This window comes from Biomphalaria glabrata, chromosome 9, assembly GCF_947242115.1.
Source record: "Biomphalaria glabrata chromosome 9, xgBioGlab47.1, whole genome shotgun sequence".
Lineage (NCBI taxonomy): Eukaryota > Metazoa > Mollusca > Gastropoda > Planorbidae > Biomphalaria > Biomphalaria glabrata.
Genome location: NC_074719.1, coordinates 26070126 through 26090292, shown reverse-complemented (window position 1 = coordinate 26090292; position 20167 = coordinate 26070126). Strand labels below are relative to the sequence as shown.

The 20167-nt window shown below is 36.5% G+C and overlaps 1 protein-coding gene across 2 annotated transcripts; it reads right to left on the bottom strand.

The window, feature by feature from the left end:
* Window positions 1-5764: 5764 nt before the first annotated feature.
* Window positions 5765-16796, bottom strand: LOC106080344 (uncharacterized). Of its 2 annotated transcripts, XM_056041503.1 has the most exons (7): window positions 16467-16604; window positions 15770-15897; window positions 14750-14857; window positions 14139-14331; window positions 13093-13141; window positions 11642-11695; window positions 5765-11057 (listed from the first exon to the last, which is right to left on the bottom strand). In XM_056041503.1, the coding sequence occupies exons 3-7, from the start codon at window positions 14755-14757 to the stop codon at window positions 10078-10080; spliced, it is 1284 nt and encodes a 427-aa protein (XP_055897478.1). In that variant the 5' UTR covers window positions 14758-14857; window positions 15770-15897; window positions 16467-16604; the 3' UTR covers window positions 5765-10077. The 2 variants fall into 2 exon arrangements, with proteins under 2 accessions (XP_055897478.1, XP_055897477.1); XM_056041502.1 differs by lacking the exon at window positions 14750-14857 and having other exon boundaries at window positions 16541-16796.
* Between the last annotated feature and the right edge of the window lie 3371 nt (window positions 16797-20167).

Here is a 20167-nt window from a genome sequence, read left to right as displayed (position 1 = left end):
AGAGGGCTAGAGTGGGGAGGGCAGTACATGCAATCCCCCCCTCCCCCCCAACATCACCGAAACGGCCAAGAAACCAGAAGGCGAGCGACATAATATAAATCTATATATTAATTCAACTAATTTTGTTCACAAACTATGATTTCTCCATTAAAGTAGGACCGCCCCCCCCCCCTCAAAAGGTTAAGGGGGGAAGGGCAGTAGAGATAAATTGGCAAACAGGGAACGACATAATACAAAGATCGGTTAAAATATCAATAACAAGTTTTAATCACATAAATATTTAATTGATTCTGTTAGCAAGCTGTGATTTCTACAAAGAAATTAGACCGCCCCCCCCTCGAAAGTTTATGGGGGGGGGGGCGGGATTGATACCATCGCCTCCTCCCGACCCCACCTAATCGGCCAACATACTAGAGGGGGGGGCGAAATAATCTAAAAATAGGTTGAAATATAAATAATTAGTATATATTATTAACATAAGTAATGAATTCGTATACAAATTGTGTGAATTCTATACTAAAATTAGTCCGCCCCCCCCGGGGGGGTCGGCCGAGTGGGGGAGGGCGATCGCCCCTACCGCCCCCCCCCTAGATCCGCCAGTGCCTTTAGAATGGCCTTTGATCCAACTGATGTTGTGTCACCTTTAGAATGGCCTTTGATCCAACTGATATTGTGTCACCTTTAAAATGGCCTTTGATCCAACTGATATTGTGTCACCTTTAGAATGGCCTTTGATCCAACTGATATTGTGTCACCTTTAGAATGGCCTTTGATCCAACTGATATTGTGTCACCTTTAGAATGGCCTTTGATCCAACTGATATTGTGTCACCTTTAGAATGGCCTTTGATCCAACTGATGTTGTGTCACCTTTAGAATGGCCTTTGATCCAACTGATATTGTGTCACCTTTAGAATGGCCTTTGATCCAACTGATATTGTGTCACCTTTAGAATGGCCTTTGATCCAACTGATATTGTGTCACCTTTAGAATGGCCTTTGATCCAACTGATAGTGTGTCACCTTTAGAATGGCATTTGATCCAACTGATAGTGTGTCACCTTTAGAATGGCCTTTGATCCAACTGATAGTGTGTCACCTTTAGAATGGCCTTTGATCCAACTGATATTGTGTCACCTTTAGAATGGCCTTTGATCCAACTGATAGTGTGTCACCTTTAGAATGGCCTTTGATCCAACTGATAGTGTGTCACCTTTAGAATGGCCTTTGATCCAACTGATATTGTGTCACCTTTAGAATGGCCTTTGATCCGACTGATATTGTGTCACCTTTAGAATGGCCTTTGATCCAACTGATATTGTGTCATCTTTAGAATGGCCTTTGATCCAACTGATATTGTGTCACCTTTAGAATGGCCTTTGATCCAACTGATATTGTGTCACCTTTAGAATGGCCTTTGATCCAACTGATATTGTGTCACCTTTAGAATGGCCTTTGATCCAACTGATATTGTGTCACCTTTAGAATGGCCTTTGATCCAACTGATATTGTGTCACCTTTAGAATGGCCTTTGATCCAACTGATATTGTGTCACCTTTAGAATGGCCTTTGATCCAACTGATATTGTGTCACCTTTAAAATGGCCTTTGATCCAACTGATATTATGTCACCTTTAGAATGGCCTTTGATCCAACTGATATTTTGTCACCTTTAGAATGACCTTCCCCCAATAAGAAAAATGTTTTTTTTTAAAGTAGGCTAAACACACTAAGATATTGATTGAGATTCACACTATTCAAGACTTTGTTTTAAGGCTGATCTCGTTCAAACTTCCAATGCAAATAAAACAACAAAAGGTTTCTTGCTAATACAAGTCTTGTAATAGGCCACTATAGACTATTTAGCAGGACTGTATTACTGTATATCATTGTTTCGAAAACTGTGTTAAGAGAGGCCTGAATATCTGTTCCAGGAGCTATTGGAGGAATAAACTAACTGGCCTACCAGTAAAATGATTTCTAAGTAAATGTAGAAAATAAAATAACAATTGATTTCATTGGCTCTTGTAGGCAATGGAAAAATTCAAACTTTGAATTGATCTAGATCAGTGGTCTTCAACCTTTTCTCGCCTATCGCCCCCTTGTCGTATTTTTTCTTTAAAATATCCGCCAGCGCCCCCCCCCCTAAGAAAAATACAAAATAAAGAAGCGTGAGAAGGAAAATTTGAATAAAATGTCATTTATTTATTTATTTTCATGCTGTCAATGACAGATTGTTAATTTTATAAATATTCTGCAAAAAATATGTAAAATAACTTTCAATGATTACATATGAAAATTAATCTCATTGTCATAACTTACTTTGAAAGCCTTTGAATAGTCCCTTTTTAAATTATTGAATATTAGGGCGAAAATGTTATTATTGATGAAATCACAAAAAAATTAAGCCGATGGGAGCCTTGTGCCTCCTGCATTCCGACATTAAAAGAGTAAGGCGAAGGTCTCCTCTAGTGGCTACATCCGGTCTGTTTCTTTCCTTCTTCATTCAGTTTGCTACGTCACGAAAGACAGTTGAACCAGGCATGTTGATGGAAAAGCTAAAAATAATTTCATTTTCGAACACAGTGTTGGAATTTTACAGGGACATTTAAGTGCAGCCTCTGTGGTGCCTGCTATGTTAACATTTTTTTTTGCTAAAGACATAATTTTGTAAATCAATTTTTTCCCGCAATTCAATTTGGACATCAGTAACCAGTGGCGTCATCCAGGCCATAAAAAATAATTTTTGTAATATTAAAAAAAATAAAAAACAGGCGGCTGTATACCCGAACATATTGATGCACAATCGATATAAAAATATATATTGCCTATAATTTTTTTGGCTTAAAATGATTTTGGTTGAGATCTCATCAAAATGTCCAAAACGTTACGCCATACTTTATATCTCCAGCCAAACGTAAACCTTTGTTTCAGCTATATACCAGTGTAGTAACCTTATAAAACACTACAGGAAAACATGCCTTTATCTTAGGCTTTATTATACAAGAATGACAAAACAGTTCACAGTAGCACAGTACACACGGTACACATAAGCTTACCTGGACACCAAGACATTTTGACACACCAGTACATATCAGTTCACAACACATAACAAGAAACGTAAATACATAATGTCACCCCTTGTTGAGTTTCTTTTCGCTCTACTTCTGAGATTATACAAGTGCTGTAAGGGCGTATCTCTGGCAAGTTATTTTTGTCCATTTTCAATGGTGTTTTCCTCTGCTCCTAAAGCAGTTGGAACCATGTTCTCTGCAGATGTCTCCATGTCACCCCTAGAAGCCACTGAGTGTTGGGAGAAACCTGGCGAAGTCTCACTGTTACCAGGAGCCAATTAAACAAAACATGCATATTCTGGGGTACCTACAGTGCATTATGCTGCTAGTTAAAAAAAATTAGTTCAAAAACCAAATCTGTTATTTATCTGCACTTTATTAATGGAGCCCAGCGACTGGTAGAAATGTGTAACCACCCTTGGCTACGCTCATATACTTTGGTGACTGTGGTTTGCTTTAGATTTTATATCGAAAAGGGAAGTTTTATTGTCAAAACCTTCTGTGGAAAGAGAGGGGGGGGGGTAACTAAAAAATTTCTGGAGGGGCTTTTTAAACGCTCATAGTATTTGGTAGCTGCAGTTTGCTTGAGAATAATATTGAAGAGAGGGGTTTTAACATCAAAACTCTCTGTAGGGGAGTTTTAAACTCAAAACCATATGGAAGGGGTTTAAACTTAAAGCACTCTGTAGGGGGGTTAAAATCAAAACCTCCCTTGGTTGCGCTGGGGCGAGTGGTGGTTTAACATTAAAATCTCATCTAAACTCATCAAAATTAAAGCAAAAATCAGTCACGAAATCCCATCATATTTAGTCAGTGGCGTCACTAGGGTCGGTGTCACCCGGTGCGGTTAGATCAGGGTGTCCCCCCCCCACTAGCGGATCCAGAGCTTTTGAGTGGGGGGGGGGCGATTTTTTTTTCAAACCCTTACACTAACGCCAAGTAAACCCTAACCCTATGTATATACGCACATACACTATATATAAATATAAAAATATATAAATGATAATATAAAATTTTGTTTCTCAACCTTCTGCAAATAAAAAAAAATATACAGTGGTCTTTCTATTGACAGCCAGGAGGTTTACTTGCATTATTCACTGCAGAAATGTATTCTTCTGACATCTACAGCTCAATATTACAGCGCTACCCCACGCAGAAGATACGAAGTCTTTATCTTTCAATATTTTAACTTTTTAAACATTGATAATGTCATTTCACTGGGTTAATATTCTAAATTTGATTGACAACTATAATGAACAGAAAAATTTTAAATTATACCCATGTAAAATAATTTGAATTGTTTCACCCTCTCCCCATCGGTCAGGACGTCACGCCCTCATGAGAGAACGTCGGCCCCCTTCCCAAGGGGTGCCCCCCCCCATCACAGCTTGAGGAACTGCAGTAGTTCATGCGAGTTTGTAATTGACTTGTTGTCCTAAGATCATCCTCATCTTTAGAAAGACGTCTTGAAGCGGGCCTGTTTAGTTCACACAAAAAACGTCAATAGTACGATGGTACGTTAGAAATTGGTTTGTGTGCCGTAATAACGGGGTAGAATCACGTGGTTGAAGAGGCATTAATATGTTTTCATTAAAGAACCTTTGGAATCGATCTTGCTGCTAACGTGGAAAAGTTTTACTTGGACGATAAAACGATGTCACATAATTAATAATCTAATTTCTCTAAAAATTTAGTAATAAAGTCTCTTTCGCCTAATTAATACTAAAATATAAAATAACTACAATGCAAATACAATGTTTGTTCTTTAAAAAAAAAAAACTGCCTTTGCGTCCGTCTTGTTATTACGTAACTTTTTGGACATTTTTACCAAATAAAATAAAATATATATAATAAGGTCTAAAACAGAATATATACATTAGTACAGTAGATATGCCTAGACGTATTAGGGTATATATCTTGAGTTTTTTTTTTAAATCTGCTAGTTTTTGCCGATATTCAACTTTTCCATGCGGCTTTTATTTTCTAGTTTTTCCACAATATTCAATTTTTTTTTTACATTTGGGTGTCACTCGGTGCGGACCACCCCCCACCCCCTAGTGAAGCCACTGTATTTAGATAGTAGATAAAAAGATCAACACTACATATGGCCGATGCTTAACAGGCTGGGTTACAAATAAAGCTACAGATAACACTTTTAAACATTTTTTTTTGCTTTTGTGTAGCGCAACATCCATGCTTGTAGTGCTCTCAGACCGCTAAGGTCTAATTTCTTTTGTTGTCCAGTGGAAGGTAGGTAAACTAGGGGAAGGTTTCCGTGCTGCATTTAGGCGCTCAGTTTATTTGAACTCGAGCTCACTTGATAGGTAGCAAAGTGGTCGCAACTCAGCCACACATGCAGCATTTTTTTACTAGAAAAATAGAGATTTATTGACATACATTGGACATTAAACCTTTAATCTCTCAACTGATCAGTGTCCACCTTCAACCTTGCAACAATTAGCAACTGTGTCCATTCATAGGTAATAATAATACATATGTGAGCAGGTCAGGAGGCGCTGAAAGACCTTTTCTCTGCTCAACATTAAATTTTATAACAGTAGGCAGATGTTAGCGCTACTGGGTGGGTTTCATATGTGACACCTCAGTCTACGACCAAGGGGTTAGAGTCACCTAAGCAACCAGACAACTAGACTAAACTAGCTAAAGCAAAATAACGAAACTTTAGTTTAGGATAAATAAGACCAAACGAAACTTTATTTACACGAAATCAAATAATAATAAAATATTATATATACACTAAACACTACAACTGAACCCAGCAACTAACTAAAACCCTCTAAATCTACGCCACTACCAAACACCAACAAACTAACCAAACCAACTAACACAAACTGATAAAACCAACTATCTAACTAAATCACTACAACTACTACACTAGACCTAGATCTACACAAACACACTACAATAAACTAGTCTAGATCTACAATATTCTACTATTACAACCAACCCATAAATCATAAGTAAAACTAAAACAAGAACATCTTAGACTTAGTTAGTACCTCTATTACTCAGACTAAGTTCACTAACTCACTAAGCCGACTAAGGCAACACTACAAAAACAAAATAAAAATAACACTAGATAGATTTCCTAGATCTACAAAAGCAATAACAATAGTAGTAATAAATGCCGCAGAGGTTATAGTAGCAGAGTAATAGCAGCTTAAAGCAGCTATAACACAGCAGTTATATTCAGCAGCAATAATAGCCTGCAATACATAAATGCAAAACTATAAATACAAAATCATATATTCTACTAGATCTAGAGCATGAACAACATAATTCATATCAGGCAGGGCTGGGCGCCGCCATTTTTAATACAGCATGTTGGAAACAACTGCCAACTAGAAAATAAAACTAAATTAAAATATATCTAGCATATTTACACACGGTGTGACATAGATCTAGTAAAAGAAAACATAAAATATTTCTACACTTACAGGCCATCCCCGGTACAGAAATATAACAATAATTAAATTATCATACGCCAGATCACTAAGATCATCAACTGTCACATAGACAGTGATATACTTTACCAGGGGCGTAACTAGGGATTTGGGGGCCCGGGGGGCATTGACCTCTTTGGGGGCCCCTTGCATTTTGACATTCGACATATGACATGAGATAATGTACGCAAAAATATATAAGCCCCAAATCAAATTGGTTCAGTATATCAGTAAACTTAACAAAAAGTAATCATTAAGACTCTTTTAATGAATAATACCGTTGTTTATTAGTTAAATAATGCACAAGTGACAAATCTAAATTGATATCGCTTCACGTCGTGCATTCTGTGCAGCAAAGACATCTATAACATCAACTACATCGATACTTTCTAGTATTTGTGACTTCACTGACATTAAAACCATGATAAGCCTTTCTTGCGTCATTGTGCTCCTGAGATTCTTTTTGATGAGCTTGAGCTTTGAGAATGATCTCTCACATGACGTAATGGAAGTGGCCTGAGTTAGCGGTATTCGGAGGAGGTTGCAAAGTCTGAGCACACGTAATTCCCATATGAAGCCTGTTTTCTCAATATGTCTATTGGTGATTGTATTACTGTTTGTTGATGAAAAGTGCTCGTGCATCAATGACATCATTGAAAAAGCGATTTTACATTTATTTCATCATACAAACAGGAAAAGTAGCACAGTTTGTAACAAGCGTGTCTTCTAACACGTGTCTTGGTTCAAGAAGAAACCCAAAGATATCCATTTTCTTTCCAGCCTTTGGAATCTGCCCTTCATCTCCATATGAAATCTGTCCAGCACTTCTGTCGCAACACGTTTGAATTGCAGTTGTATTGACAGTCCTACATTAGAACTCAACTTCCCATCAAGTCTTTTCTTTCATATGGTTGTTTTGATTACAGGGAATCCATAGTATTCACTACCTTCTTTTGCTTTTTCGATGGATTGGGTTTTTGTCAGTTTCTCATCATTTTGCAGACAGCATGAAAGGGTTCTAATTTCTTTAGCAGATTCTCGAAACTTTTGTAGTTTCTTCCGAACTATATTAATTGGGCACAGGAGCTTTGACCAGAATTCAAGATAGGCAAAAAATTCGTAATTTTCCACTGCATGAAGAAGATTCTGTGCTAATATTATATGGCATAACGTCATTGTTGGTTGTTTATGTTTTATTCGAAAGCAAAAGGATTCAGAGTATACAAAAGTGGGAAAGATCCATATCTCGTTATGCTCGAGTATAGAAATACTCCGATAAGTGGACTGCCGTATTCACCATCACAACTGCTGACGAGTAGAAGACTCAGGGAATCATTCCAACTGATCCCAAACTATTGAAACCATCGGTAGCTGAAAATGCGGAGACATTACTCAACGAACGACAGACGAAAAGCTAAGTGAAATACGATGCAAAAGCAAGACTACCTAAAGATTATTCTGTCGGAGAGTTCGTCTAGGTCAAACATGGCAGAAAGCAGTTGTCATTAAAAAAAATTCAGCATCCAGATCTTACATCATAAAGACAAACAATGGAATAACATACAGAAGAAATCAACGCTTTTTAAATAAGAGTTTCGATGAAGACATTTCTGGGTACTATGATACCGATGAAGACAATGAACTGCAAACTGTTGCTACAAACGAAACAGACAGTTATACACCAACGTCTAGAGAACTTGTTCAGTCAAAACAACCAGAAGTGGACTAATTGTTAAAGTTCCTAGTAGACAGTGCCGGTCGCAGTGGGCGCCGCGCTTTCATAGGCCCAGCGCTAATTCCAAGTGTACATTATTAAATTAAACAATTGAAACGTATATAAAATAACAGGGTTTTCGCGACCTCCTGATTTTTCAGGGCCTCCAGGAAATCTCATGAAAAGGCAAAATATACGATAAAGTCCTGATTTTTTGTTGAATTTATTCAAATCTCCTGAAGAATAGACGAAATTGACGTTTTGGGGTGCCAATGAATAAAAAGTGGCATTGCGAGCTTTTATTTGATAAAAACTTATTGCAAAGACGAAAGTATGCCTATTTTCTAATTCAAAAAATAATAATTTTGACATTATGCTTATCCCTACCCAGACTAGGCCCACGCGATCCGTTTCGCATAGGGCCCCGCAAATGCTAGGGCCGGCCCTGCTAGTAGATATCACTATTAAGAACTTTAAAAGGAAGGGTGTGATAATAACTTCAATAGGAAGGATGTATTAATATTATATGATATTACCTCATTATTTTTTGATTATGTTTTGTGCGAAAGCAAAAGGATTAGATGGAAATAAAAAGAGAGAGTTTCCATTGGATTGAGGAAAGATGAATAAAGGGGTAATAACTCGAGTGTGAAGTTTAATTCTGAAATTATAGACGCCAAACCCGAATAATGGACAATTTTAGCATTGTTAAGAATAACTTTTATTTATACTCGATTCTGTAAATTTTGCTTCAAGGTTAATTAGTGTAGCCATATAATACTCGCCATTTAGATCTATTATTAGTAAAGGTAACAAGATACCTGGAATTCGCTGTATATCATGCAGTTTTATTCGTGGCAACAAAGTTTAAACTGGAAGAAGCATTTCATTTTTATAAACTGATCTCTGCGGCAAAAATATCTTTAAAATATCTAGGTTTAGTCTTTGTGATAAATTTAATCCATAAATGTTGATTAAAAAAAGACACCCGTTGACACTAATTATCAATCAAATATATTAATTTATGTATTTACAAATAAATTTCGGACACCCGTTTGGGGGCCCCCCTAGGTGGGGGCCCGGGGGGATTTTAAAATTCTCCCCCCCATCCCCCCCTTAGTTACGCCACTGTACTTTACTGACCGCTGGTCAACTGTACAAGATGTAGCATGGATTTAACTAATTATACTACCCGCCCTAACCCATATAACAAAAAGTGGAAGTACAAATATTAATTCTGGCCCTAACCTATAAAAATAGAAAAATAAAATTACATTAAAAATAGCTAAAATTACATATAAGAATAGCTCTGGGAGCGCAAGCTCACACATAGATCATAAACACTTCCTATATTCTGTACACCAAAAAAAGAACAACTGCTAAATATTTATAGTTGTATACCATTTATGAAAATATCCAATTATGATAGCATAATAAACACTACTAAAGTTACACTATGATAGTGTTTATAATTAATAGTAACAACTATTCGTTAGTCAGTACATAATTTCAATTAATATTTTTATGTTAAACAATAAAAACACAATCAACGACATCTTCATTACAGTAAAACAAGAAAAACCTAATAAACAAACCTTTGTTAACAATTTCTTTTCCTTGTTCGAGATACCAAACAAATACACAATTAGCAAAAGTTAATTTTTAAAAATTGATTCTTGGATTGTCTGGTAAAAGAAATAATTGTGCGAAATTTCATCTTGATCCTAGATTGGATACAAACTTTGACCAGAATGACAGAGTGAGTTTATATAAGTTTTGTAGAAAAAAAAAGTTGCAATTTGAATTAACAGAAAATCCTGGCTCAAAGTTATTTTCTAAAAGCTCCAACACTGCTATAGTTGTGTCCACAATCTAAGCACCCATTATGAATATGAGATGTAGCAAAGCCAACAAAATAGATGTGGGCCCCACTGCTTCCTGGACATGTGCATGTATCGTATGTTAACTTGGTTAAATCAAAGTTATCATTCATTGAGCCAACTTTAAAATTGCCTTCCCACTGACCTATAGAGACTTGCTTGATGCAACCATGAGGATGGGAGACTATAAATGTTAATCTGTTGTTAGATTTGTTCATGTATTTTGTGTAGACTTTGTTCCAAAGAGCTGTCCTTTTCTCTGTCATGGTGGAGAGTTTGTTACCAAGGACGACGTCACAAGTGACATATTTCATTCTGCACCTATCGCTTTCGACGTGAGCAAACTCAACCTTGACATTGTCCAAAATGAGCTTCGGGCTATTCCGCTCGTCGAAAAATAATCTGCAAGAGGTGTGTTGGCCCTCGATGTCATCAAAAACTACATGAGTAGCTGTGTGTATGGTGACCTCCCACCAGATGGTGCTGGGCTTGCTTGAGTGCTGACAGTTTTGACATGGGCATGTTTTGTAGTCTACATCATATTTGTTTCCGGTAACGGCGCCATGTCTTCTGCCTAATGAGTTGTAGCCACATCCTTCTTCGTAAATTAACACATCCAGTTGTCCGGTGCCGGACCTCAAGTTGACGTTACCTCCCATGTTGAAGAAAGGGTATTTTACGCTGGATTGTGGGAAAAACTCTGGTCTGTGCGGGCTGATCAGAGTTACACTCACTCTTACCGTCAGGTCAGCTACAGCTTTGATCAGTTCATAAAGTTCATTGTCCTGGTAATCGTCAGGTAAATGTTGTATGCTTAATTTGTTCAAAGGAATAAATCGTGTGTGACCTGGATTCTTCACACAGTTATTGTACAGTTTATGTAGGTTACTCTCTTGCTCACCTTCAGACATCTGGCATTCGTGTTGACCTGGTCATAATGTTAGGTTTCTTATTAGTTTAAATAAATACAATTTATTGTAATTAAAGTCTAATAAAAACTTAAATACATAACCTCTTTTCTGAAAAATATATAAAAACCCATCTTTTTATGAAAAAATAAATAAAAACCTGTATTCTCTAAAAAAATAATTAAAAACATTATATTCTGAAAAATATTACACTACAGGATGGTATAATTTTATTTTTCAAAGTTCATTTTTAATTTTTGAATTCTAAACTCGACAGACTAAGGGACAATAGAAAACTAAACAGCGACTTTTTCTCACGGGCTCTCTGACTCTTAGCGTCTCTCCAGCTCTCTTTTGTTCAGTTTGTCTTTTTATCTTTGTCTCACTCTATCCATGTCTCTCTCTCTCTCTCTCTCGTTCTCTCTTATGTTAATGTCTTACAATTCTTGTCTCTGTCTCGCCTTGACTCTCATTTTTTTTACTCCCAAGACGTCTGTCTCCTTTTCTGTTTCTCTGAGTACGAAATACTATTTTGTCTAAGAAAGATGACAAACTATATTGTGCAACACAGACTTGAAGCTCCATTTGATATTGATAGACTTACCATATGTATGACTTAAATCTTGCTGATTTACTTTCGTTGGAATGTTGGCACCATCTAGTGACAGAAAGTTTTGATCTTATCAGACAACAAAAGCTAACAATGACATTTCTTCTACATCTACTTTACCTACAAAACAGATGTGCAGATAATGTTCCAAAGCTCAAAGACAAACTGTTTGTATTTTTCCTTTATAAGTTTTTCAGGCTATTCTAATAATTTCACAAACCAACTGCAACGCTAGCAGAAACTATTAAATAATTAGATGATAGAGCACTACACAGTCACACTCTGGACAGTCAATGCAGCAACATGTTCTATTAGAAAAACAATCACAATAATATGATGATCAACTGTATGAGCTGAGATAATGATAAATACTTGACAAAAAAAAAGTAGAGAGCAATAATATCTAAAAAGAGCCATAACTTACAAATACAAATGTTTACAAACTAATTGAATAGTTAGAAAGGCTCATAGATACAGGCACATTTGTTATTCAATATACTAATACATGTTTGTACAAGTAACCTTTTTTTCCCTTGTTACAATCATGGAAGGGATTTTCTGAACCAGGAAAACCAAATGTTTATTATTTGCTATGCTAACATTTGTAGTAATATTAAGTCAGAATTCTTAACTTTACTGTGAAGTCTATCGTTCTATCCCATTGTTCTAATGTAACATACATTGCATTAGATCTTATGCTTCAAGCAATGTTCTCATATCTGTGGATTCACGCTAACACAGGAGTGTTGGAGTAGGCCAACTATGAATAGGGATGGCTGCCTGGTCGTGCGGTTTGCACAGCGCGCTGGACTGTCGTTCAGATTTATCGATAGTCACGGGTTCAAACTCTGCCCGCTCCTATCCCCCGACGTCTGCGGGTGGACTAGGAAGTAAACTATCTTCAACTCTGAAGGAACATCCGAAACATGTAAAACATTTTAAAAACATTTTACAGGGAAGGTTTTAAGAGTCAACCGAGAGGAAAAATCTGAAGCCGTTGTCACCGCATAGTACTGTATTCTGTTGAACCTGCGACACTGCTGATACAAAACTGCATTGGGTATTTGCAGTTGCAGATTAAAACTTCTGTTGTGGGCCGCATAGTTTCGATCATATATAAAATGTCCCTGCTTTCGTTTCATCATCTACAAGAGGAATCATAGTTGATCTACGACTGAAGGACGCCAGCAACAAAACAGGAAATTTTAACAAAGAGTTTTGGCTATAGATAATTGGTAATGTGAATTTTTATACACTTTAAAGAAATGGTAGTTAGAAGATACTAAATTTGATGAAGCTGCAAAAAACAAAACAAAAACAAACAAACAACAAAGGATCCAACAAAGAAAGAAACAAACAGGAGAGACCTACAAATACAATACAATTGGACGAGTCGAATTTTGTTGACAATATAGTAAAAGCAAAATCTATATTACTATCTTTACCTGATACATGACTATATTTGTCATGAGAACAATTCTTGACACTCTTGCCCTGGAACAATATACAAAATTAGTGCTACCAAAGGTTCAGTGGAGGCAATATTTAAATTGTATTCATAGGTCTAGAGGTGATCTTGTTTTTAGTTTAAGAAAACAAACTAATAATAATTAAATAATGTTGTTCAAGCGTTTTAGGTAAGTGTTTCTCAAAGTAGACTTAGATCTATGTTGCGAGCTCTCCTTGGGTGTCACGAAGTGCTGAAAGAAGGGCACATTGTATTTTTAGAGGTTGGGGATGGCGCCAATAATAAAACTTTGAAAAACATCGCAATAGGTCTACACTCTATAGTGCGTTGTAGATAGGTCTACACTCTAGAGTGCGTTGTATATAGGTCTACACTCTATAGTACGTTGTAGATAGGTCTACAGTCTATAGTGCGTTGTAGATAGGTCTACACTCTAGAGTGCGTTGTAGATAGGTCTACACTCTATAGTGCGTTGTAGATAGGTCTACACTCTATAGTGCGTTGTAGATAGGTCTACACTCTATAGTACGTTGTAGATAGGTCTACACTCTAAAGTGCGTTGTAGATAGGTCTACACTCTATAGTGCGTTGTAGACCTTTAATCTTGATGCTGAATATGAAATCCATCGGTTTCAATTATTTTAAAGAATGTTACATCTACTGGATTTTGCTTGTTTATATATTATAAAAAGAAGTTAGGTAGTGACACTATTTTGAAGTTATTATTTTGAGTTAGGCAATACATTCTATTGTTATATGAGAACATTCTATTATCGAGTAGGCCTACATTTTATTTACTGTATTACTTTGTAATGCTCAGAGCACCAATTATGCTCGCTACGCTTTTCTGTCAGACAGTATAAAAGTTCATAACTCTAATTATACGAAATGAAAAAAAAAAAGAAATTGAGAATGTTAATGTGATGTACATATTTTTTATTGCTAAGTAATTTCATATTTGTTGCTATATATTATTTGCTATTCTATAGTTTGTAGTAGTGCCTATATGTTGCTTAGACCTACGTTTTTTAAGCGCTCTATTTCCATTTTAGCGTGTTTGTTGTTTGGTTCAAGTTCCAAAACACGCTGGAAGTCTCTAACAGCTTCTTCTAGTTTCTCTAAGGCAAGCCTGGCTGTAGCACGTCTTAAGTAACTCTTAACAAATAATGGAGCCCCAGTAAGTGAGAGTGTACAGTCTGACTCACATTCCGCATACCTAAAGACAAATATATTGTTGACAAGGTAATAGTGATACAAACATTAACTAAATATAAAATAGACTTATAGGTAAGAGATCTAATATGCATTACAATTCTCATAAGAGAAATTTAGTTGGAAGTATTGGGGTCAGAGGTTTAAACAGGGTTTTAGGAAACACTATTATATATAAAGGACTAATCCCGATGTAGACTATAAGCAGTATGGAAATAGTCTCACAGATCCCCCCCCCCCCCCCACCAACCCTTGTCCAGAAGATATTGGCTTATGACATGCTATAAGAACAAGAAGACATGCTAGACAAAAAGCTAACATAATAATACCAATAATAAAAAGGTTAATAATAATAATAACATATGCTGTAGCTTGACATAATCTTAGCAATCCTGACCTGGTATGGGCGCGATGTGACGTACTTAAGCATCCAAGTATTTCATTGCGTGTTTATAAATAGCGTATCTAGAGGATACTGGCAGACTTTCTTGTTGATCAGTAGCCTAGCACGGTACCCGTGAGTCAGGGCTCTAGAAAGTAAGAAGGACTTAGAACTTAGAAGGACTATGAAACTTAAAATGATAAGTGTAACCAAATGAAGATTAACTATTTATAGATCTTTGTTTCACCTGTCTTTATACAAGTAATAATAAGTGTTAATTTTTGAATGGACTCAGTGAGCACCTGAGATGAAATCTGATTGGGAACAGAGCTGGAAGGACTAATCCTCAGTAATGCTCTGGCAAGAAACCGGGCCGTACCTGACTTAATGCCTCGTAGCCCCCATACATGTCGAGTGACTACTAAAACACGCCCTCCCTTAGCTCTCGGAGCTATGGACACTCGTATACGATTTGCGACACTGTTTTCACGCTCTCTCCACATTGACAGCATCGGGAGTCATAACCGGGCAAATTATGCCCCAATAGGACAGTATTTCGTCCTACATTGCGCTATAATTGCTTGGTCTGACCTCCTCAACCGCCACCACAGATCGTCGCGATCTGGGAGTAGCATGCGCTGTCAGACACCAAGTGCCCTGTCGAATTCCTCTCAGGACATCAACACTTCTCATGAGTGCTCAGATTTCTGCCGTAGCTAGTAAAAACGTGCTTCGAGGTGAGTGGCTGCCAAAGCTCCAGTGGGCAACGTATCAGTCATTGCACTGTGTTTACTAAGCCACTGATATAGACTTCTTGTTAGGTTATATGTAGATTTACTTCTAGACTTCTTGTTAGGTTATATGTAGATTTACTTCTAGACTTCTTGTTAGGTTATATGTAGATTTACTTATAGACTTCTTGTTAGGTTATATGTAGATTTACTTATAGACTTCTTGTTAGGTTATATGTAGATTTACTTATAGACTTCTTGTTAGGTTATATGTAGATTTACTTATAGACTTCTTGTTAGGCTATGTGTAGATTTATTAATAGACTTACTTGTTTAGCTTAAGAAAAGCCTGCGCTCTATTAGTAAGTAGAAGCGAATTAGTAGGATCCAACCTTAAACCTTTACTGTAAGCTTCAATGGCTTGTTCAAGTTGACCAAGCTTATAGAATTCATTTCCCTGGATGAAATCAATGATAAATAGAAAGGATGAAAACAAAAGAAATGTACAATTTAAGATATTCTGTTTAGATTTCATTGATGTGTATGTTTCTTGTTTACATGACAGACAAATGAGCCCGGCGTGGTTGTAGATGGAGCTGGTAGTCGAGTGGTATAGCGCATGACTTCCGAACGGAGGGGTAGAGAGTTCGAATCACGGTGAAGACAGGGCTTTTATACGATGGAATTATAGAGAAGCCCATGAGCCCAACTAACTTTTATAACCACTCTATATTCGATATAGGAAAAAGTCAAGGCGCTTCGTCGGTATTCTGGTCACGTGACACCCTTGTTGGCCGTAGACAAATTTGGGGTTTAAATATTCTGCCCCGTGGTTCGCAAAGTTTGAAAGGGAAACTTTATTTCTTTATGCCATTTTTAAACAGTCCCTATTCAAGCAATATTTGAGAGATCTCTTCAGTAAAAAAGGACCCAAAATATGGTTAGAAAATATTATTTTTAGATTTTAAACAAAAAATTAGATTAAGGTAAAAAAAGACGTTATTTATTTTAATGGTAATGGCTCACTTTGTAGATGTCAAACCGAAATGGTGATCCCACATCTAAAACCCCAACGAACAAATGTATTGGCAAACCTTCACCTTGTTTTTCTCTTCACACAGCAGAGTCTGCCAATCTTCTCTGTGCTCTGTGGGAAACATTTTGACCAGGTGGTCACTTTCTAGTTTGTCCACTTCCTCTTATAGCTGGTCACACAGTCTATAATGAAAGAGAAGCAATGTCAAACCTTGACATCTTAAATCTTTCAAGAAACCAACCTGCCCATTACGACTATTATCAGATCCACGTTACCAATACAATGTTGGCTTGCATGTTAGGACTTAACTCTTGTAACATAATATCGGGAATTTCATGTCAAGCGTAAATCCTGTGTAAGTTCTAAAATTGAAAAAGGGAAATTCAGCCAATATTGTTGGTAAACGGCCGGCCTTTCTCCCCTGACATTGACACTATATAAGATTCTAACTCCTCTTTATAAATGAAACGCTTTGAAGTCTACTGAAGTATCAGGAATGATTCATTTGGCAATATTTCAGTGAGACAGATCAATTTTCTTTATTTGTCAATAGTTGAATATGAGCTTGTCATTTCAAACCCTGATATAACATTTCATTTATGCTAATACACGCTGACTTCAAGCAATGCACAAACACTGGCTTAGAAATTACAAACGATGTACAGCAATACAAATCAATGGCTCGTCTTCTGTACCTACTAGCAATGGCCAATCTTATTGATTTCAATTCACAAGCAAAAAACATTTTTTTCACTAGCTCTATAGCTATAGATGTTAAATTTGTATATTTCTAATGACATTCTATTCTATTCTTATCTAATGTGTCACCCTTTTTGTCATGTAAATACAAATAAATATATGAAATATTGTTAATGTCATACTTTTTACAATTATATGATGGATTAGAGGATGAAAAAACAAGCGAATGAGATGACCTGGCGATGAAATGACCTGGCGATGAAATGATCAAGAATGAAATTACTGGGGGTGAAGTGACCGCAGATGAATAGACCTGGAACCGCAAAAAGACGAAGCTGTTATATTCTTTTAAATCTTCTTTTATTACTCTTCTTCTTTTGCTAAGGTGTTTAAAGCTAAATAACGGAAAAAGTAAAAAAACATTTTACCAAAAGAAAACAAAATTTAACTGTTAAAATTATATAAATCTTTAGAAAGATTACAGTATTTTACGTGAGCTGACAATATTAAGAAATGGACTGGCCTGTCATCAAATAACATTCTAATCGAGGCAACATACAACAAGGTATAAAAAATGACGGCTGATAGATCATCTATGGTACCCCAATGGTTAAACGGAAAAAGAGACATTGAAAATAAAGGGACGATAATACTTTTAAAAATTGGCCTCTACATATTGTTAAATTTGAGATTTACTCTTGCCATTTGCAGTTATCAAAATAGATATGAAGTTAATATGATTATTTTACATATAATTGAATATATCATCAAAATATTGATGAATTTTTTGTTTATACAGGTTTTTGCAGGCTTTCCCTTCTAAATGTAATACATCTTCTTGACTGGCTCCATGTTCATAACAAAAAAAAAAAAAACAAGTTTACAAAGACAGTTTGTGTGGAAACAACTCAAAATCGGCCCCCGAAGTGGTCCACCCAGGCAGGTAAAAAGGCAGGTTACAATATTTTCAGAAAGAACATCAGAATGAAAGAAAAATGACAGAGAAGAATGGAGAAAGAAGGTTAACAGATCTTGTGTGGTGCCTTAGTGGTCCAGCAGACGAAAGGATAGGTAAAAGTGAATGTGAAGTTAAATAAGAACCTTACCTAACTGATGTCTTATAATGAATATCTAATTGTGCTAATTGCTACAACTTGTCACCGTGATTTCGTAGTCAACCAGACGCTGACCCACTGACGTCACAATACTGCCAACATCTGCAATAATAAAGTTAGACCTCAGCTGATCCCAACTGATGTGTTACGGCCCTGACACTCAACACCGTCGACGATCGCCCATCTAACAATGACACTCAAGACTGTGCTATATATTTCTGAGACAACAAGCGACGCCCACACTGGCAAAGAATCGAGCTCCCTTACATACAACTTCAATACTGGCACCCTATAAACGAAATAAATACAAAATACAACATCTATTCCAAAACTAGAAACAGCGACAACCTTCACATATAACATACAATAAGAGATATCACCACGAAGTAACTCACCCTAAACAAAGGTCCGAAAATCCTACTGAATAATACAAGTCCAAGAAACTAGTACAGACTAATAATCTTTTACGGACTAACACACCGTCCCTTTCAACCAAATTCAGAGGGTGAACTGTCTCAGGACAACGAAAGACCAATAAATGTCACCGGACTTTGTGACGTAGCAAAAACAATTCAAAACAAAACTAGAAGGCACTCTCGCCCCGAGTTGGGGGAAAACAAAAGACACTTGTCTAAACTACGTGACACATACTAAATAGATTTTTCTTTTAAAAAAAATAAACATTTCTTTTTTGTGTACATGTAGTAATTAGTATGACAGAACTTATCTAACTTAGCAATACAAATAAAAACAAGGTTACAAAAGACAGTTTGTGTGGAAACACAAACTCAAAATCGGCCCCCGAAGTGGTCCACCCAGGCAGGTTTCAATATTTTCAGAAAGAACATCCGAATGAAATTACATCAAAGACAAATGAGAGATAAGAATGGAGAAAAAAGGTTAACAGATCTTGTGTAGTGCCCCAACGGTCCCGCAGATCAAAGGATAGGTGAAAGTGAATGTAAAGTTAGATGTGAACCTGGCCTAACTAGTTCCCCTTTCAGACCTTGTGGTCTATAGGGCAGATGATGTAAAGTTCATCTGTTTTTGTGGCCTACGGTTAACGAGGGTGTCATGTAGCTAGCACAACGACCAACAGCCTTTACTCTTCCCCAACTAATGTCAGGTACCCATTAGAGCTGAGTGGACTCAGAGGCGCCCAAAGATTCCAAAGTTGAAAATCCCAGTCTTCACCAGGATTCGAACCCGAGACTACCGGTTCGGCAGCCAAGCGCTTTACCGCTCAGCCACCGCGCCTTTCCTGGCCTAACTGATGTCTTATAATTGATTTAATTGTTTTGAAAAGGCTCAACCTCTTATTCGTATCTCAAATAAAAAAAAAATTTCACAAAAATTAATTTTACATGATTACTATTCTTTTTAAATTAGGTCTAACTTGTAATGCATACTAATTAGCTTTTTCTCTTAAAAAAACTGCTTGCATAACTGATTTTAAAAATTAGATTTTTCGCTTTCAGAAAAAAAAAAGTAGCCGTTGCATCAGAACTTTGAATGGTCTAAAATATTGTGATGTCCCATTTTCAATATCTTTTCTAGTTTACGAAATCTAAACGGGACGGACGGACAGACGGACAGACATTTCGCACAAAACTAATAGCGTCTTTTCCCCTTTCGGGGGCCGCTAAAAATTGATTTGACGAAAATCTAAAACCATTTGCATAAATGTGTTAAAAATATGGTAGATAGTCATCTGCCTCACTAAAGAGCCTCCTGTGTTTTTTACTAATAATAGTGAATAGTTGTAAAAGTGGAGTATTTTATGCAAAAAAAAATAAAAAATGCTTGCATAAGTGATTTAAAAAATTAGATTTCTCGATTTCAGAAAAGAAAAAAGCAGCCGTTGAATCAGAACTTTG